This window comes from Onychostruthus taczanowskii, unplaced genomic scaffold (assembly GCF_017590055.1).
Source record: "Onychostruthus taczanowskii isolate IOZ18803 unplaced genomic scaffold, ASM1759005v1 scaffold113, whole genome shotgun sequence".
NCBI lineage: Eukaryota > Metazoa > Chordata > Aves > Passeriformes > Passeridae > Onychostruthus > Onychostruthus taczanowskii.
In genome coordinates, this window is record NW_024497963.1 from 1523683 (window position 1) to 1545763 (window position 22081).

At 41.6% G+C, this 22081-nt stretch overlaps 1 protein-coding gene across 1 annotated transcript in view; it reads right to left on the bottom strand.

Annotated features, from left to right (window-relative positions):
* LOC121347648 (neural-cadherin-like) overlaps positions 1–21634 on the bottom strand; it is a 59864-nt gene extending 38230 nt beyond the window's left edge. Inside the window, exons 1-5 of the mRNA XM_041426460.1 lie at positions 20614–21634; positions 6381–6578; positions 5083–5308; positions 2493–2697; positions 692–803 (exon numbers count right to left, since the gene is read on the bottom strand). Coding sequence (XP_041282394.1) covers positions 692–803; positions 2493–2697; positions 5083–5308; positions 6381–6578; positions 20614–21634 — 1762 coding nt within the window. The remainder of the gene's footprint in view (positions 1–691; positions 804–2492; positions 2698–5082; positions 5309–6380; positions 6579–20613) is intronic.
* Positions 21635–22081: the final 447 nt, after the last annotated feature.

Here is a 22081-nt window from a genome sequence, read left to right on the forward strand (position 1 = left end):
ATAGGAGGTTATAAATAGTAACTATTTACTAGGGAAAAGCAATTTTCCAGCAGTTGAATTTCCTTTTCCCCCCTCAAGATTTAGAGAAAGTTTATGGAAGGGTTAAAGACAATACAAGGCCCTTGTACAACTGCTTAATAGACACAAATTTGTTTTCTTGCTACACTTTACAGAGCACCACCACTTGAAGCTCAAGTGCCTGGTCTCCCTGGGAAGAAGCAGTCTTCTTGTCAAGCATCCAAACAAAACCTCCCACAGAACAGTTAAAGTGTACAAGAGACTGTTAATGCAAGGGAGCAGAATTCCTACAGCAAGCCCACACAGGACTCTCAGAGACAGAGAAGGTGAGCTGAGGCATCCATAACTTCTGATCCAGGATCACTCTCTTCCTTCAAGAAATGTAGCAAGACTGCTACTATGAGCCTGCTGCTGTAATACCAACCACAACAAAGTTCTGTTAGTTCAAAATTCCACACAGAAAATCTGTTTCTTTTGCCTTCCTGTCCCCCAAAATTGTTTGGGCTGTGGCACCAGTAAATAACTCTGACATGAATCTACAAGGTGTCATTTGCCTTCAGAGAGCTGCAACTACCCATGCTGGGACAAGTAATTTTGCTTTCTGAACTGAATTCTAAGTGGTGCAAGGGAGAAAAATACAGTGAACATAATAAATGGCTTCAGGAGCACTAACCTTGGAGAAGTGCAGTTGTCATAGGAACTGTTTCAGGAACACCGACTTTGCTGTAAATCGACTGATGAAATTCGGGGGCACAATCATTCACATCTGTGATTACAACCAAAACCTTAATGGAGAAGAGGAGAATGTTAAACAGCAAAGTGAATCAAGGGAACAGCCTCACTGCTCTGGAAATACCACATGGAAGAATTTCCCAAAAACATCCTTGAAGTCTTCAGCAGCTATAGGATAAGACATTTTTCTTAGATTGCTCTTTTTCTGCTGAGTGCCACTGAAATATTACATTCCAAGATACTAGCAATTGCCAAGTCCCTGACCCTGCAGCAATGTTTTCCACTCACCCTTCATCTCCATTGATTATTCCTTATTACTAGTTTAAAGGAAAATGCACCATCTGCTTGCCAAGCACCCTTTTGCCATTATCTTATCTTGCACCACTTCTGTGATTTGTAACACTAAAAACTCTACTGCCAAGCATATTACATTTTAGCATTATAAATCTCTAAGACCAAGTTCTGAATTTAATTACAGCAGCACAAATCAGATATAAGTGGAACTGATCTCCAGGGAAGTGATCACAGCCCCAAGCCTGACAGGGCTCAAGGAGTGCTTGCACAATGCTCTGAGGCACAGGCTGAGATTGCTGGGGTGTCTGTGCAGAGCCAGGAGCTGGCTTCAATCTCTGTGGGTCCCTTCCAACTCCGGATATTCTATGGTTCTGAAAAACCAAGTAAGAGATACAATTTTGCCTCCAACATCTTTACAAATGCTTTCTTATCCCTGTGTCAAATATGAGTCCACAGTTTACACTCCCAACAGTAAGGAGTTTGTAAGGGAGCCTTTCTGGTGGCTCATGCTGCACCTCATGCAGTTAGTGGAGGCATTCTGCCTTACAGAGCACCAAGCAGAGCTGTATTTCATGAGCCTTGCAGAGCAGGTATGCATGAACTGGAGCTTCTCTCTCTACCATTGAGGTTGTATCAGCGTAAAGCAGGCACAAGTTAAACTACCTCTAGGCTAAACATATTTGTAAATCATCTCATAATCCTCTTTTGAGTCATATTTTACCATTCTTCATCTTGTAGTACACAAGGGTCAGCAGAAACTATCAGACTCTGGTGTGCTACAGCCAGTGTTTGGTACACTGGCATACTGCTTCCCGTCTCTGTGTCCTCACACTTGATGCTAATAATTCTGTCTCCAGCTCTCTACCTTATTTCCTGCAGCAGGAACAAACTCATAATGTATGCTTTTCCTAGCTCAGTGAATCTCTGAATTCAAATGACTGTAATAACTATATTAAGAAATATTTTGGTGTCAAACAGCTTTCTAAAATACCACAAACCATCGGCTTTTAATATCACTGAATTTTTATTACTTTCTTGTTTTACGAGTTCGCTTTGTATTCTTGATACAAAACAAGTAATTCTTCATTCCTGCCTTTGTTTTAGAGTGGAATAATCTCAAATGTAGCTCATACTTGATGAAAGTAGAGTAAGACAAAACCTCATGTCTGGCTTGGCCACACCCATTTCCATGTGTTACCAGATAAGGCTTGGGATCTATGATGGGATGGCATATTGATCCCTCAGAAACAGCTTTTAGAGCATCTGCAAGAATGAAATCCAAGAGTACCTAAACCACTCCTCAACACCTCCCCACAGACAGAAAGACTTTTGAAATGGACAGCAGAACAGTCAGCATGGGGAAATAGGAGCTCCTGGTGAATCTCCCCAGAGTCAAAAGGATGAAGGAAAATGGAAACGCACCCAGGCTGCTGGAGGGGAGCACCTACCTCAGCAGCAGTGCTGAACTGCCCCTCGCTCTCCTCTGCCCTGACCAAAAGGAGGAACTGGTGGGGGTCTCCTTCATAATCCACACTCCGAGTTAGACTGAGCTCTCCTGTTGCCGGATCAATGCTGAACAGACCCCCAGGATTAGTGAGCAAACTGTAGCTCAGGGATTTCTTTTGATATGAAACAGCAGTGACTGTAAGAAAGCTGCATTAAAAGAAACAAAAAGAGAGGACTCAAGGACATAACACGACAACGTGAAAAATATGACAAAAGCGATGCATATCAGAAACGATGGTGCAAGCCTGCAGGTCTGCTCAGAGGTATCCTCAATGAAGCCAGTGACAGCTGTATCTAAACACCAAATTCAAGCATTTTGTTACACAGTGCTTCTATCACCTTGGGGTTAAACAGATAAAGATTCTTGGAAGCAGAACACAGTAAGGATTAAAAATGCAGGAGCAGAGGATTTAAATTTTGCTGCAACTGAATTTGCCTACTTCAACTTCCTTCTGTGGTAGTGATGGTTTTCAGGCAGAAAACTAAAAGATAAAGCAAGATGAAAAAGATTTGTTTTAATAACAGCACAGTAAGTTTCCTGCAGTCATACCATCCTAAAGTTCCAATAGATAACAGCAAAAGGATAAAAGCCAGGCCCTAACAGCAGTGTGAGTTACAGCTTACACTGGGCATATATTTTTAGCTCATCTGACACTATCTTTTTTCCACTGAAGTGCAATGTGTTTAAAGCCTTCAAGTGGAAACACCCACAATAAGAAGAAAAAGAAGAAAATTAAAACTAAATATTTTTAAAGGACTTAAGCCAGAAAATTAATTCCTCAAGTTCTCTTGCTTTAACATGCAAGTTTCTTAGGAAAAAGAATTTAATCTCTTAGGAGAACACACCAACATGATCCTGTGGCAATTACAGTCAAAAAAACACAAACCCATTTTGTGCAAACTCTTTTTCATCCCCCCTGCATTGCCATGCTGCTGTGCCTCACTTCCCTCTGGTGCACTACTGCTGTGGGTCATTATCTCTCCTCAATTTTCTCCTGTATTTTCCTGTGCTGAGGTCTCACAGGCAGTTTCAGGCAGTGCATGACTGCATTCCTGCCAACAGGAATTATTTTGCTCTCCTTCCAACTCCCTGTCCTGGCTGCATGTTCAAGCCACCTCTGCTCTCCTGCCAGCACTGAAAATCTCAAGGCCATGCTGGGAGCACTTTTAACAACACAACTGAAAACTTTTTTTGCCTTTTTTATCTTTGTACCTCCTCGGCTCAGGCTGCCTGTGCAGCTGTAGCTCATTGGTGTGACAGGCAGACCAAAGGAAGGGAAAGATTTGGTAATGCTCCTCTGCTCAGCAGCAGCCTTAATCAGGCTCTGATTAGGAAATCCTAAACCCAGAAATTCAGTGATAACAGCAATTCTGTTCTGGTTTGGCAAACCAAAACCACTACACCTGCATAATTGGGTAATTGGTCCAATAATTATGGATTTTCATGGAAATGGATTTTCATGGCTATTTCTGGCCAACACATTACAGAAACAACTTCCACACTTTCACTGTGTATATTCAAACCTTTTTAGATGTAATAACCACACAAAATACTTCATTTCTTTTGGATATTTCTAAGTCATTTGATCAACTGACTAATCTATTGTCATCTAAGGTGTGCAAACCTATTTTTAATAGTGATAAAAAAGTTATGAATAATTTTTTTTAAATTCTAAACATTATTGAACCCAAGACAGCAGGTACCTGTTGGACATTATAGTATTTTTCAGTTATTCCATTTCTTTTATGCCGGTGCAATTTAATTTTATTGCATTTTTTTTAAAAAAAATTATCTACTAAGATTTTTTTTTTTATATCTTAACAGTTCTTAGATATTTAGACACTGTAAAACTGAATGTTCCAGCACCACAGATAATATAATATGAATAATAGTTGAACTGGCACAGAAGGAACACATTGACTGGACAAAAGTATTCTCAATTCAAGTGGAAGAGAAAATATTTGTTGTAAGAAAAAAACTGTTTGGAAAAGAAGGGACTTATGTTACTAACATTTTCTGTGATACTTCAATTGACATGGTCATACAAAGGATGGAGAAATAACATGGAAAGTTCTGTGGCATCTTCATTTTAGCTCAGTTTGTCATTGTGATGAAGACAGGAAAAAGAATCTTAGTTTTTCTAATTTTCTCTTAGTGGAGAATGCACTTCTCCAAATTTGACACATAAAATTAATGTATTCTTTCACACAGGATATCTTTCGTCATGATGTAACGGTACTAATTTGTATTCTGCATTTTGTTTGAAAGTTAAGAAACAATCAACACCTAATCCTTTCCATATCATTTCAAAAACTAAGAAAGCACAACTCTTCCATAGCACTTTTCCCTTAAAAGGGTGACTAAAACAATACATCATCACACTGTGTCTGGATCACTTCTATTAAGAGACCTAAATTGCTTCTCACAGTATTAATTTCTGACTCACAAACAATACCGAAGCTCTGGGGAGATCAAAGAGAAGTCCAAAGCAGGAGCACAGCCTCGCTGCACTGTTGTGAGCTGTTACTTACGGTTCTCCTTGCGGGGTGCTCTCAGGAACATACACAGAGTATGAGATGTTGGTGAACTGGGGTGGTCGAAATCCAGCAATTACAGAAACAGAGGCTGGGGATCCTCTGCTTCCGAGTTTATCTGCTGCTAGTACAGTCAGCAAATACTCCTTGTCCCTCACCAGTGGCAAACCTGTTGTTTTAATCCAGCCAGTGTCCTTCTCAACTTCAAATCTGTCTTCACCACCTGAAAGGAACACGTCCACAAATTGTCATCACTGAGAACATTTTTGTTTGATTAAAATTAGGAGGAGAATACAGTGTCAATTCCCAAGTTGGCTTTGGCTTAGGTTCAGCATGTACACTAAGTTCAAAAGTTTCTTTAGAACTTGGAAATCAGTCATTACATTAATCGTTCATGACTGCATTTCAAAATTCTATTTCACTCTCTAGACAATTATCACTATTTGTTATTATTGAATTATAAAATTGTTTGGATTGGAAGGGACTCTAAAATCCATCTCATTCTACCTCCTGCCATGGCCAGGGCCACCAGCTTACTCCAAACCCTGTCCAACCTGACACAGGACATTTCCAGGGATCCAGGGGCAGCCTCAGCTTCTGTGGGCAACCTGTGCAAGGGTCTCCCCACCCCCACAGTGAGGAATTTCTTCCCAATATCCCACCTAAACCTACTCTGTCAGTTTAAGCCACTCCCCCTTGTCCTATCATTCAAGGCACTTCTAAATAGTCTTTGTCCATCTTTCTTTTATCCTCTGAAACTTTGCTGTTGCTTGACCCCAAATATCCCTTACCAGAAAATACTCCACTGGAGAGGTATTGTTGCTCCTCATCTGCCCAGACACATTTGAACTATTACTAAAAGGAGTTTCTTAAAAGGAGACACACAAAATACTATCACTGAGTTTGTACAAGCTTTGCAGAACCCAGACCTTTAAAAATTTATTACAAATGAACCAGAAGCATGACTCCCACAAGGAATAAGAACATTAACCCTCCTCTCCACTCAACACACTACTCCTCCACCGGCTGTCTCGTAAATACAGTCCCCACTGCCTCCCCTTGCCAAAGCCTTGGGATTACTGACTGCACCAGTCCCCATCATCTCCAGGGATATATATGGGCAAGAACTCAACTTTGCAAAGAAATCTGTCCATACATCAATAAAAGTTGATTTTTCTCACATTCAGAGCTGAAGGTTTATGAACCTCTTGCAGGAGGAAGGGAAATTCAAGCTGAGGATAAAAAGTCACAATCATGAGGCATAATACTCAGGGAATGGGAGGCTTAAAATTTACCTTCCAAGAGAAAATATTCTACAGATCCATGGATCCCTTCATCTGCATCCACAGCAAGCAACTTGTACACTTCAGTCCCTCCTGCAGCCTCAGGGGAAACCACAGCCAGGAAGGGGAAGGGCTCCATGGCCCACTCAGGGACGTTGTCATTCACATCTGTCACAGTAAGTGACATGTGCACCAGGTACCAATCCTTCCCTAAAGGTCACAGCAAAAGGAAGAAATCATTAGACAGCTGCTTCATGGCACTGAGAGTAACAGGAACCCATCAGGACCTGAGTGTGCACTTGCTGCAATACTGCTGGCACATAATCCAGAAAAACATGGAGTCTGAAGTTCTTCTGGAATGAACAGCATCCAGAAACAATGCGGGGAAGAAATAACCAGCACAAGCACTGGGGATAACCAGCATAACCACACAAGAACTGCAACACTGGGGCCACCCATATCACATTCCTCTGAGATCTCTTCTTAGGAAAAATCACACATTCTTAAATTTTCAAACTTTAAACACCTTTTTTCTAAAAAGTGTTTTCTCTCTCTGAAGAAGGAAGAAAAAGCATCAAATGTTTTGTTATGCAAAGTTACAGCAACTCTAAATTTTGAAAGTTAAATACTTGTTGCCAAAAAACTCTAATCTACCCTAACCAGCAATTTGCCCTTCTACAAAGTTCACTGAAATCCTAATATAGATTTCATTCCTATTTAAGTTGAAATACTATTAAATGCATACAATCAAAATCCAGAAGAACAAACCACCACAAAATGGAACTTCAAAATTTTCCAAAAATCAACAGCACAAGATCCTTAAAAACTGAGGACAAAATGTTTATTATACTTTTACCATTATTAAATTAACTCATGAAATAGCAGTGCTCCTAAGAAGTAGTAAGTTTCACCCAGGTATTGCTGAAAAGGTGGCAGAAAGGACGCTTGAGACACTGATGGAGCAAAGGGGTTTTTATAAATGATAATTCTCAGTAATATCAGGGAGCACAGTATGAATAAAACTTGGGCCTGTGGGCCAGCGTGGCTTCCAGCAGACCTTGTAAATAGTTGTGGCCAGAAGCCAAGGTGATGTTCCTGCAGGCCATATTTAAAGTCTCTGGCTCCAGAAGGGTGAGCCCTGTGTGGCCCCAAAGGCAGCACAACTGCACTGGCACTGCACTGTGCTCCAGCCTGGAAAGTGGCCCAGGCCAAAACTGCCATCTACACTTACAGCACGACTTAGCCACAAGCTCAATAATGGATGTGAAGTCAGAATTTTTAAAGTTGATGGTGTTAATACTTGATTTCAGTGTTGATTTATTATTTATACATACATGAAAACATACAACAAGCATTTATTTTCAAAACAGCTCTACAGGAGCTGAAACAATGTGGAAAAAGGAGCATCTAAAACTACCAGTTTTAATTGAAATCTAATTAATAATACAAAAACCCTAGTATTTAAGTATATATTGAAGTAGAAAGTGCTGCCAAAATATCTAATCTTGTAGACAATGCTAAGGAAGCCTGTTCTCCCAGGAAGCTCACTTAGGCTGAACTGCTGTATTCATTTTCCCTCTCTACTGCAGCATTACATCCCTCTACAAAAAACATCCACATTCCAACTAAAATCTGTTCCCTTGTGTGAGGTGTGCATGTACAGACATTCTCCCTTCACTCCCACAGAAGCATCACCTCCTGCAGCTTCAGCTTGCCACACTCAGGAGTTCCTGTCTGCTGGCACGTGGCAAGTTTAGCACAGCACATCACAATCTGCCATCTGTGAACAAGCAGCTCGTGGGCTGTTGGAAAGAAAACTCCTTGGTGTTGTGACTGGCAAAGTCAAACAGAAGTTTCTTAGTTTAGATTCCTGAGACTTAATCCATCATGACCTTTGAGTACATCTATTTTTACCCAGAAAATTCTCTTAACACAAAAAATCAGCAGTCACCCAGGATAACCACTGAGGCTTTCTTGAGTTCACCTTGTAAAATTGTACTAACTCATCTGTATTTTAAACCTGTGAGTCGGTACGTGGCCTTTTTTTGTTTCTCTAAAGAGCAACAAAAAGTGTATTGACAGTAACTTTTTAAATCCAAATTAATTTCTTTTTAATTATACCCTGTACCCAGAACCTAATGCTTCAGGGAATATAATATCAGTTTTACAGTAGCACATACGAAAAAACAGTGCCTACAGCAAAATCCAGTATCTAATTTATCAAACAGTCAATTACACAAGTGATCAGTTTCCTGAAAAATAAGCTGTATTGGGTTTGCCCATTAAACATGCCTTGCACCACTGTAGAACATGTATACATGCAACATGTGTTCTGACATTTTCAAGGCAAAATTCCCAGTTACTACGTACATCCAAGTCTTACAAAGCCTTCCTGACTGTGAGACCTGCTGTGTGTCAGGTATTACTGCACCTCTGCAGAGAGAAGTGTTGGGAGGCCCAGTGTAAGGATGCTCAGTTCAGCTTCTGCAGACAGATGTTCTTCAAAACAGTGCCTGTGAAGCCAAAGGTTCCAAAGACAAACTCAAGCTGCCTCACCACAAAACAGGTGACACTGAGGTGAGAGCACAGTTGCCCACTCTGCTGTTGCACTTCCCTTGCAGTCACCCAGGTGCAATTCCCTTCAGCATTCAGACAGACTCTGAGAGCAGCTGCTTTGCTTTCTCCTGTGTGTAGCACAAAAAAAAGCCACAAGAAGCAGAAAAACCTTTAAAAAACCCCAAATATGTCAAAAACAGCAGCATGTATATTACTTCTCACTCCTAAATAGTACCAGATGTGTTTTAAATAGATGTGTTCTCATGTCAGAATGTGCATCCCAAAAGCCCCAGGCCAACCAGTCCAAGACACCAGAAGAAAATGCAGAGGAGGGAATGTGCTGGACGTTGATCCAAGGTTAAAACACACCACAGCAGCACACACCAGGGTGAGCTCTAAATGAGAAGTGCCAAATGCAATCAGTGACTGCTTGAACACTCCTAAGATTTTAATTAAAAGGTGTCCAAACAGAGTAGCTGCAAAAGGGAGAGGTTAATGTCAAAGTTGCCTGTCTCTTCTCAAAAGAACAGCTCTGGTGGAAGCTGCTCCCAGTTTGTAAATACCCACTATTAGCCTAGTTTGCCTGGGCATACTGTGGGCTTAAAGTAGCAGCACTAAATTAGAAGCTGGGTTAAGAACCTCTGAAAATCTGCCCCTATAATAGCAAGACCTATTGAGGATTTGAATGCTACCTTGGTAACCCTGCTAGGAGTAGAAAGGTTACTGATGTTTGTCTCTCTGGAGTCTGGAAATCATTCTCCTAATCAGCTCCTGAACTCAGTCTGGTTCAAGTCCTGCTAGAGTTCCTAACATGCATGTATTATGTATTCCTCTCTCAAAAAGTAAGTCCCAATTTAGGAATAATTCATTTTTATTGAAGAAGTATTGAAGAAATCTGGTTACAAATCCCACTTTTGTCACTCAACCAATGCCAATTCACTGAAAATGAATATGCTGATACTTACAACATACTTGTAATTGAGAAACAGTTGTAAGAGAACTGTGCAAAAGTGCATAAGGACTAAGCTTAATCCTAACATGCTCTATCAAAATTCATTGCTCAAAAACTCAAAGGACTTGGGCACATTCCTCCAGGTACTTGTATTTTAGCATTTAGGAGACCTTACTGTCATTCTGACATCTTGGCAAGACCAAAGCTTTCAGCAATATATTGGTTACTTCTGAAACATGTGAATAACCTTAAGAATTTTGTTAGGACAGTCAGGACAGTCAGCAGGAACTGCACTGCAGGTAATAGAAGAGACAGCATTTAAGTGCCTCTCTTGACCAGCATCCATTTCCACTGCATATGACTCCACAGATCTTATTGGTATATTATCTTCCTCCATCAACCCCAGACAATCTGATTCATAAGACAAAATGCTGAATAAATCATCATGATTTTCCAGATAAAGGCAGTCTGGAGGAAAATGACTGCAAGTAAATTTTCCCTTGACTGCATGCCATATATCAAAGGAAAAACTACAGCAGAAACACCGACCAGGACTGGAGTTCTCTGCAGAGACCTACAAATGTGACCTGACAACTTGTGGAACAACATCAGGGTGCCCAGCGAAGCATGATGGACAAGGACTTGCCAGAGGACAACCAATGTGATGAAGAGACTGACAGCAACAATAATGTCTGTGTAATATGTGGATGTCTAGCAGGATTAAGCATTTCAAAGTACATGTTTGTGAACATGATGTTTTTTAAGCATAGCTCCACGTTGTAATTAGCACAGCACGTACTTCCAAGTTTTTCTTGACTGTAATTACCACGACACATACAAAAGGCAGTCTTTTGTGTTTTGTAACTGACACAGCTGCTTGCCTGCAGAACAGACCTTAAACCAGACCTTAAACCAGATTTTCAATTTTTTTTTTACTCATTTTGAATAAGATACATTAAATTAATTTTCTCTCTTACTTATGAAAATTTTTTGTGCTTTAAGACAGTGGATGAATAGAAATTTTAGAAATATACACCTCGCTATAGTTCAGGTGTCTCAATGCCTCTGTCCATCAAAACATCCCCCATATGTACCTTACAGATATATTAATGTGCACATCAATATATTAAAGTAACAGTACATGAGCACAAATCTGCATTCATATATTTTGGTTAATAGTAGTTCATTAGTACTATATGTGCAGTAATATTGCTACATTATGGAAGAAAATAATATGTTACAATTCCACTCAAATCTTAGCAGAAACAGCTTAAAACTGATAATCCTCTGTGGATTTGGGTTAAGTCCTACAAACACACAGAGAGGTTCTACTGAAATTATCTGTTCCCCATACCAGCCCCTGACAAGCAGTGGAGATACCTGCCACTACATCCAGCAGTGCAAGTCAACCACTGCTGAGACCCTATGTCAGGAATCTGACCCAGGCTTCATTTTCCCAAAAAGAATTTTCAAACTCTTGTGTAACACAATAGCAATTACAACTGTCTCAATATTAAATGCTAGATGGTTGACTTTCAAGCCAGGCACACCATAGATATCTTACACAATGTCATCCATTCAAAAGAAATCCTACTCAAAGAATGGTTCTGCTAATTAGATTGTTGGCACACACACGGATTTTGCATTTGACAGATTTTCTTCCTAGCTTCACACAACAGAAAAATTTAAATTGCTTTCTCAAAGATACTGAGCAAGAGGAGATAAAACACAAAATGGCCCTTGCTGATCATGAACATGACAGTAACATAACACTGGAATACCTTATGTCAAAATTGAGTATTTTTAAAAGTCATAGAGAAAATAATACTTCCTATCCAAAAGGGTAAAATCATATTTTTATTTAATCAGAAAGTATCTTTCCTCTTATTTTTCTTCAGCATGGAATCTAATGAAGACAGGTTCTGTAAGCAGATTGCTTTTCCCACATATTTTTAAGCACCACTTATTTGCCTTTTGCAGTATCAAATCTAAGCCCCCTCCATAGCTCTCTTTTCAATTTATACAGGAAACTAAAACTAAAATTATAAACTCTAGGCCAGAGGTTTTTCCTACTTTAGCTGCTTAATTCCCTATTAGAGTCAATTCGTGTATCATCAAAAATCCTTCTTAGGGCAGCTCATCCTGAAGTCTGCTTTTTTTCTCTCTGATATTCCCTCCAGTTGGAATTACTTCCTTTTAACTTAATATTACTGACAAAGCTGTAGCACTGAAATTCATTCCCTATCACCAAAATCAATCTTCATAATCCACTGCTGAAACTTCATCATAGGTATCTATCTATAATTGCTTATTTTTCATGCCTATCTGTGGTTGAAAACTGATAAACAGGAGGATTTATTATACTGCCTTGCTCTGAAATCCAGCCACATTAGGTAAGGTAAGACACTAGCTGGCCACCTTTCTGCTCACAGAAAATATATTATATATCATCACTCATCATTTTCATCCCCTGGAAAAAAAAAAAATAAAAACAAACAAAAAATTAAGTAACTTGCTGGGAAGCTTAATCATAGTAAAAATGGAAATAAATGGTGATGAGTCAGTAAAAAAATAGGGAAAGTCTCTAAAACATTTAAACAGCAATAACAACAACAACCAAACAAAACAGGAAAAAGCTCTAATACTCACATACTATGAAGACTTGGTTACACTTCCCACATCAAATTTAAGATATACAGAGGAACTTAGGAAGGGAAAGCCCTCTCAAAATCATTAACTTCTTGGGACAGTTCAAGTTAAAGACTTGTCAAGACGGAAGAACATACTGAAAATTACAAAAAGCAATCAGGTATGTTGATGGGATAATGGTTCCCTTCTGCTTTAGGTTTTTACAGCTTTAATGAATCCAGGCTTATTTGAAAAATCTCTTCTGTGATGTTCACCATCAATTTTCTGGGAAGGGATTTTAACATAAAGTAACATGAACCAGTTGCTCCAACCTGCTATTACAGCTGGTTATAAAGACTCATTGGATTGCAGAGAGCTATTATAAACTGATACATCCAGTCATGTCAGACAGCAACTAGAAAAAATATTCTCCCACCTACCCATAAAGTTACACCAAAGGTGGCAGGAAGAAGGCAAAGGATTTAAAACTTAATCATTCAGTTAATAGCAACTTCTGAAGGCTTTTCTGGTTAAACCAAGCCTTGAAAATCATGCCTTCTGAAACAGTCTGACTGCAGTTTCAAATACTGTAGGTCAGAGCTCCTCTAAACTCATCTCTTTTCACCATGTCATTTTAAAAGATGCTGTCAATCTGTGAAATCCAACGCATTCTCAGACTTCTGATTGCATTAGGATTATATGACTGTCTTTTCTCTCAAAAATCCAATGGATAATTCTATAAGACGAGACTTGGAAATAAAATCCTTATATTCATGCAAAATGTAGGCTTCTCTGCATCAGTGTAATTGATAAAACTGACAATGCCAGACATTCTGATTTTTAAAAATCTGACAATAGAGAATATGTAGTTGACTGAACATGTCTCTGCAATTGTGGACAAACATTATACATTCCTTGAATGTTCTGAGGGAAGAGGTATTATATTATCATGAATAAACCACAAGGGGTGAGAAGCTAGGCTGCTCCTGGCATTTTCAGGTCATTACAATTTCTTTTTAAAAGGAGATTATGAGAGTGTTAAAAGTCTTGCAAGCCTTGAGGTTACTATTGCTATTACACACTGCCCTAAATCCATCAGCAAATTAAGTATTCAAGCTGGTATTTTTCTTTACAGCTTGTGGGTTTTTTAGGTTGCTCCCACTTTTTACCTTAAATAGACAAATGTTTTTTGAAAACTTGGGGTGTTTATTTGGGTTACTCCAAGTTAAATGTTTGGAGTTGGTGGAGAGGATCTTGAAGTTTTGAAGACTCTGCAAATATCATACTGCGCTATTTTAAAACTTCACTCTGTAATATGTCTTCATGTAAAATACCTACTGAATACAGAGTTTGGGAAGATATATTTTCAGAAAAAAAATCTTAATGCCCTAAGCCTCTAGCTGCAATCAGGAGAAATCTCTTTTCCCATTTTCGTACGATAACATGAGATAAAAAGCTACTGGTTATTGTATCCAGTCCTACTGTATATCCTTCAAAAAATAGGACAATTATGCACAAACATTTCTCTACTGTCATTTCTGAAAATTCCTGAGGTATATGATGGGCTACTTTTAAGTACAGTAGTTTGCTCATTCATAAAACATAAACCTTCTAAAGAGATAACTTTGATGGGCTCAAGCTGGGGACAGCCCATGTTCTCTCCTAATATGCCTCATCTTTTTTGCAGACAGAATAATGACAGCCTGGCATGTCTCTGCTCCTTACCATCATACAGCTTTTAAAATAGAAGTTAAAGCAAACCAGAAAACAAAAGTAAAGAAAACATCAGAGGAGCTCAATGATCATGGCAGAAAGGATATTAGCATAAATAACCAATTAAAAGACATTAAGGTGATGACCATGTTACCAGAGACTTCCAGTGTGGCATCAATCTTCTGAGGATGGCAGACAGGGGAACCAAGCATGCCCAGGTGTGAAATAATGACTGCAAATTAATAATCACAACAGACATTCTTAAATAACAAAACATGTGTCTTAATGAATTACTACTGATTGCCAAAAAACAGTATCATTAATAGAGGACTTGGATAAAGCAGAAGCATCTACTGTGCCACTGTAAGACGGGAAGTTCTCACAAAATTTTCCTTAGAGCTTCTTGGGGAAAATCCAGCTTGTTTTCAGTAGTATTTCCTGTGCAAGGAGGAACAAATTTTTTAAAAAGGAAAAGAAAAGGTAGAGGTACAATCAGTAGCCTCACCAACAGAGCCTGCTGTACATCCTTGGATCATTGTGGAATCCTAGAATGATTTGGGTTGGAAGGGACCTTAGAGCTCATCTCATTCCAAAATCCTGCCATGGGCAGGGACATCTCCCACTAGACCAGGCTGCTCTAGGCCCCATCCAGCCTGGCCTGGATGTTCTATAATTTATTTGTTCTATCAAATTGTCAAATTTGTGCTGAAATTTAGTCAGATTTTGAGAAAAAAGGAAGTTCATTTCTTTTGTAGAAACTGAATGTTTGAGATGATAAACAGCCAGAAGATCTAAACAGCTTTGGTGTTCAAGTCACAGCAGTCTCAGAAAGATATTTTTAATCTGACTGCTTGGAATAGAAAGCAGAAAATTTCAAAATATTCAGACTGATCAAACATCTAGATGGTGCTCCACAGCTTCCTCAGACATTCCTTTCTCCACAAATCAGTACATTCCAAGCCTGTAAACACCCATAACTGTCCTGAATGCACAGAGAACACCTTTTTTTTTTTTTTTTTTTTTTTTTTTTTTACTTAAGTGCATGAAGTGCATTAAACTGCTGTTTAATGAAACCCATCTGCTGGATAATAAATGGTGATTTCAACTTAAGCTCAGCTTGAAGTGTAACTGTTGACAGCTGTAATTCATGAAAGAAGTAATAAGAAATCTAAAAGGCAAAACATCACCCAGAAGCTACTTAATTCTTAGGGATGATCCCCCCAGAATCAATACAGCTAGTAAGGGACTAAGGTCTGAGATAAAATTAAAACAGATGATCCTTGACTTCCAAGCATGAAATCCTTCAAGATGAAAATATTACTAAAATTGGGATCTCCACTCTCTATGTTGATTTAGACAGGATAAATATATTTAAAATACAAGAGATGCTGTTAACTGTTGGAAGGCATGTCAAACATCACCCTCAGTGAATCCCCTGATGAGAAAAAATGAACGACAGGAGATTACAAAGCTAATGCCCATGGATCAAGTAAGGTCAAGGGAGCTTGAGACAGCAGGATTAGAGAGGTGGGATCTTTAATGCACTTCCCCCAAGCACTAATGGAATAATCATGGCTCCTTCTCAAATTAAATGCTACCCCATGCTGAAATATTAATGTGTATGACAGTCTAAGTAATTTTACCTTCTGCTCACTGAGTAAAAACTTAAAATAGCATTATGCTTTTGCAAAGAGTAAATTGTGTCCCAATAAATTGGATGGCATAAAATCCTCAAATGCCACCAAAAAATCGTGAGCATAACCATCAGACCTTCCAGGCAAGGCCAACTGAAGAGTAGAACCCAGGGCTGAGTGATCAATGGGATCATGAGAGGAAATTCCTGCTCAAGGACCATGTGCCAAAAAACATGTAAAGCCCTGAAATTCTGGCATTCTCTTTAGCATTTCATGGCACAAACTAATCCATAAAATTTTCCTGTTGTTTCCCTTTGGTTTGAGGTTGTAAAGTTTGTGTTTTGGTTTATTTTCTTTTGGGTAAAATGTCTGCTAATTACAAAAACAAAGATTGCCAGGTCATTCTTCAGTTTCCAGTGCTTTCAGCTCTCAAGATTGGTTTTTCTCTCCAGTTTCAAGGCAGAACCTCACCTTCCAGTATCTGAAGGAGCCTGCAGGGAAGCCAGAGGAACACCCTTTGTCAGGAATTGCAGTGACAAGAAAAGGAGTCATGGGTACAAATTGGAAGAGGGGAAATTTACGTTAGGATGTTAGGAAGAAATCTTTTACTATGGTAGTGAGAGACTGGAACAGGTGTCTCAGGGAGGTTGTGGATGATCCCAGCCTGGCAGTGTTCAAGTGCAGTTTGGGTAAAAGCTCACCTGAAGCTGAAATACCAACCAAGGCACTATGTCCTCTCTTGTCCAGGCCCTGGAACTCCTCCACAGGCACAGGAGAATCCATTCCATTAAAAAAAAAAAAAAAAAAAAAAAAAAAAAAACAAAACCAAAACCCATTCCATTAAAAAAGTCCAGATTTTTCTGTTGCTACTTTCTAGTGACTTATTACTGACTCCAGAAAACAAAAAGTATGATAAAACTAAGTATACAAAGTATAAAAAAACTCCAGAGAGATACACAATGAATAAACAGAACTAGTAACATAGTATTTCCTCTACAGACTGCAGTTAATTTTATTGTAGCAGTAAAACAGACCAAATTCTTATTTCAAAGGATAAAAAAGATTTTTTTTTGGGCATCTACATTAAAATAAAACCATTACATTGATAACCAAAATATGTTCGCTTACAAACCAACCACAGCATGTAATGCTCTGGTAATGATAATAATCAGTGATTTGTGCACATTACTACCACTATCTTAGAGCTCAACTGCAGCTTTGCCAAAAATCTCTACCCTGAATGCTGAAAAGCTCTTCATACAATAATAATCAGTGATTTGTGCACATCTTAGAGCTCAACTGCAGCTTTGCCAAAAATCTCTACCCTGAATGCTGAAAAGCTCTTCATACTGCAAAAGCCCCTCAAATCTACCCCTGACATGGGTAAAAATACAGCAGCACAAAGGCTGTGGTCTACCAAGAAATACTCCAGGCAGTGATGAGTGAGTGTGTTACACTGGTAGGTACTTGCCAGACCAGGTGGAGTGAGCTCCATTAACTCATACCTTCCACAAAATGCAACTCAGAGAGAAAACCCTTCCTTGTCACCAGCATGTGGGAAATATCTGCATATTGACATGCTAAAGGTCTGGTTGCTGCTGGAACCCCAGCCCTGCACACACTGCTGTGCTAATTATCCAGGACAGAATTGAGAGGAAGTAAACAGGAAAATATTCAAAATTCTCTTTTAGCTAAAGGGGAAAAATAACAAACATGCAGCCTGTTACATACCACTTGAGGAAAATTGAATTTGGGCAAAGAACATCTACACAGTCCCATTTATGAGCTAAAGAGTGGGGGTTGTCACAACCTAGGAATAAACTGCTCAATGTTGCTTTATTACCATATACCCATCTTCTTGCTACTAATTTGAGAATGGTCCATCAGGAAAAAAAAAAAAAAAAAAAAAAAAAAACCACACACCAAAAAAACCCAGTTATTGTGTCCAGAGATGCATTAGGATCATTTCTGGCACAATGCTTTTAAGCACTTTTTACTGCTGTAAGTAATGAAGTGCACATTACAAATGAATCACAATAAACTACACTAAAAAGATAAAGGAAAAGAGGGTAGACTTTATATGCTAAAGTATTTAAACATCTTGTCTTATCCTGAACACCATTGCCTGGGCTGAAGAAGAGCATCATGACAGAACTAATTATTGGTTCCTTTCAGTTCACAGTTACCAGGCAGCAAGAAGAGTGGAAGGTGAAAAAAAAAATATTGAAGAAATTAATACAACTTTACACCACTTGAAAATAAATAGACACCTGATACCATAAGCTCTAATACTAGAAACCTACAGCAACTGAAATGTTTATGGTTATGTGTAATGTAAAATAAGTGACCACAAATGTTAAAAGCAAAGTAAATAAACTGGAGAAAGAACTTGCACTTTTATTCACAACAAAATTCAGTGTAGCCATCTCCACACTTTAACTCATCCTGAAAGCTGACTTCTGTAAATATTTTGTTTTCTCCTGGAGGTTTTGCAATATTCTGCAACTATGTCAGACTAAGTAAAAGACATAGTTATGCTAGGCATCTTTCTCCTATCCCTTCCTTTTGGTTTTCTTTTTTCAGATTACTGCAGTTTGGACTATGAGTGAGCAGAGAGACAGAACTTTCTAAATCTGTTTCAAAGTATTATGTTAAATGTATTTAACTCCTATAAAAGGAGTATGAAAGCATTCTGCAACTTCAGAGTTTTAAAAGTACCAAGTCATTATTAACCTTTAACTGATGAATACAATAGCATTAAGATGTATTTTGAATTTGGTCTCCTTTAAACCAAGAAATTTAAAATCATCACTCCCTAATGTATGGCGTTTGGACTGTCCACAATTAATTGCTGCCTACCTTATATCAGACTCAGAACTTAGTCCTAGATATTTCTTAGAGATTTATTCTCTTACTACTACGTACTACCAGCAGTAATACATTAGGCTAGTGAAAAATGCTCCAAACTACTTAGTGAAACTACATTATGGTAAAAAAAAATCCCTGAAATTAAGTTAAAACTTGTTTCAGATTTTCTTAAACTCCATTAGCAAGCATTGCCCTGGAAGTGAAATCTCGGGCATGGTAGAATGACAAGCTTTGTTCCAGGCAATCTCAGACTTCTATATTCAGACAGGTAAGGGAAAAAACGATCACAAAGGTGAGACCCGGGGCAAGGTTAGCTACCACTTCTCTAACAACATCTTCTTGATCCTGACAGAGGGAACTGACACCAGCAAAGGGCTGGAACTTGAGCTACATGACAGAGTGGTGAACATCCCAGCAGCACACTCGGATTGACCCGATGGCTTCTGTCACTGCCTCGAGCAATGACATTCCCCTCGGCAGGCAGCCTTGCTCAAGACTGACTAGCGGGGGTAGGACACACAAAGTGCTGTAATTTGGAAATTGGTCTGTCAAGCCCTTGGTCTGCAGCCAAAGCTCAGGCTGGAACACAGTACAAAGCCAGTGCAAGTGACTGACACCAACACGCGACAGCGACAGGCACGACAAAACCCCCGAGAGAACGAGAGGAGGATCTGAGAGCTGCTCCCCAGGACCCGAGCGAAAGGAGCTGCTGGTGTAGCCTTGCTCCACAGGGGGAAGTATCCGTGTCACCGACACTGTCAGCGCTAATTAGAGCCCTGCGGGCATCCTCAGGGATTGCGCAGACACCGAGGAAAAAACTGCCTCTCACTCCTATGGGCTGCCCCTCAGTCACCAAGCGGGCGAGATAAGGGAGAGAAAAGCGTGGGAAGCTTTTCATCTCTCCCGCCTGCGCTGCTCTGTGGCTGAGGGAAATCGCCCTGAGCAGCTGCGCTGCTGAGCGGTTCTCGTTTGCACAACCACTAAAGTCCCATCATGCCAAACCCTCCCTGAACCTTTCCAAGATGAAATCAGGCCAACCGACTCATGTCTTCTGGTAAGATTTTCTCCGGAATACTCATTCTGGGCAATCTCTGCAACCTTGTTACAATCACAAGTAACATAAAAATTAAAAAAGCGACATGGTGAATGGGTAGAGATATCCACCATTCATAAATTAAAAATATGCTTAAACTAATCTGTATTTTCATAGGTGAAAAGTATTAACCAACATCAAAATTTAAAGGAAAAGAGAATTTTAAAAAGCAATATGTGTAATCAGCAAACGAAATAATCAATTGTATTTAACTTGAGTAAGAGCTTGTGAAAAATGACAATTTAAGCACAGACGTGCCATTTTATTGGCGTCCATTAACTCCTGAGATATTTTTTAAAAAGAACAGCTCCCTAAACACAAGGGCACCAGTCCTGCAAAACCCCACGTCACGCTTGTCAGTCAAACACACTCAACTTTAATAATGACTCAACACTCAATGGCTTCAGCTGCATGCTTCAAATTAGGCACTTACAGGATGAGCGCTATGGAGAATATTTTAATAGCAAACACCTGCGCTGTGCCTCAACCACTCACTAACAGCTAAGAATTCTAACCGGTGAAGCACTTAAATTCTGCTGAGCACCTTACTGCTCCAAGCATTTTCACACAGCTGTACAGTCCACTTTTCCAAAACTGCATAGTGCCTCTTGTCACTTCCAGTGGTTTTAATACTAAGTTTGCAGATTTAAAGGACCAAAACTACATTCTGCAACACTGCATATGACACCTGATGCTAGACCACCGTTAGGTGCTTTGTCTCCAGTCACCTGGAGACAAACTGTCCTCGGACTCCCTGATGGGACAAGACCACTACTTCGTCTAAGACTGCCTAACACCCACCTCGGCGCTCCTGGACGCGGACCACGAGCTCCCAGGTGGCCACCGCCTCCCTGTCCAGGGCCGCGCGCAGCGTCACCTCGCCGCTCTCTCGCTCCACGCTCACCGGCGACTCCTCGGCGGGCGGCGACAGCAGCTCGAACCACGCGGAGGCGAAGCGCGCGGGGGCCAGGGTGGCCAGGCGAGTGCCCGGCCGGGCGTCCTCGGGCAGGGCCAGCGCCAGGGGCGCGGCGGGCGGCAGCGCGGCCCGGCGGCGGCGGGGCGGCGGCGGCGGGAGGCGCTTGGGCTGCGGCAGCACCTCCAGCTCCAGGGGCTCGCTGAGTAGCGCGGGCCGGCCGCGGTCCCGCGCGTAGAGGCGCAGCGGGATGGGAGCGCGCAGGTGGAGCAGGGAGCTCACCAGCACCACGCGTCCGCTGCGCGGCACCACGAAGAAGTGCGCGCTGCGCGGGAGGGCGAAGTAGCGCAGCTCCGCGTTGGCGCCCGCGTCCGCGTCCTCGGCCCGCGCCTGCCACACTTGTGACTTGAGCGCCAGCGTCTCCTCCACGCGGAGCTGCGCGGAGCCGGGCCCCACGAAGCGCGGCGCGTTGTCGTTGTCGTCCAGGACGCGCACGGTGAGCGCGGCCAGCTCCGCGGGCGCGGCGCCCTGGGGCGCGCAGCGCTTGCAGCACAGCCCCAGGCGGAGCGAGTACAGCGCCCGCGCCTCGCGGTCCAGCGGGCGGCGGGTGCGCAGCCACACGCGGGCCGTGCGCGCGTCCAGCGACACCTGGAAGTGCGAGTGTCCCTCGCCCAGCAGCTGCAGGTGCCAGCGGCGCCCCTGCACCTTGGCGCACCAGGGCTCGGGCCCCAGCCGCGTCAGGGGGATGCTGAGCCCGCGCACCCGCGTGCCCGCCGGCCGGTTCTCCGCGACGTGCCCGTCGAACGAGGGTGTCCTGCGCGGGGCGGCGCGGGCGGCGGCCAGAGCCCAGCACAGCAGCAGGCAGCCGGCGGCGCGCCGGGCTCCGCGCCGCGCTCCGCGGGGGCCCATGCCAGCTGCCCGCGCTGCCCGGCCCTGCCCGCCGCTCCCCGCAGTGGGCGGGCGGGGAGGGGCCGGGGCGCGCCGGGCCGCCCCCGCCCTGCCTTCCCCCGGTCCGAGAGCACGCGGAGCGAACCGTCCCGTGCGCCTGCTGTAGGATGTCCCCTCTGGCGAACTGCCCAAATGATCCCGCTGCTGTAACAACCTACCCCTCTCTTTTCCTCCTCCCGCAGCCGAGTTCTTCCTCTACGCGCCGCGGGCATCGGCGCACAGGTGATGTCCTGCAGTCTGTCACATGTCAAGCAGGTTCTCCCAGCACTCCGGTGTCCCCTGGAAACATTTAGTTGTTGATTTCTAGGCAGCAGCCTATTCTAAAATGCCAGTTTTGCTCTCAGCTTATACTTGAGCGCTGTCACTGACCTAAAGTCACATCTTTAGTCACAATTAATCAGCTCCCTT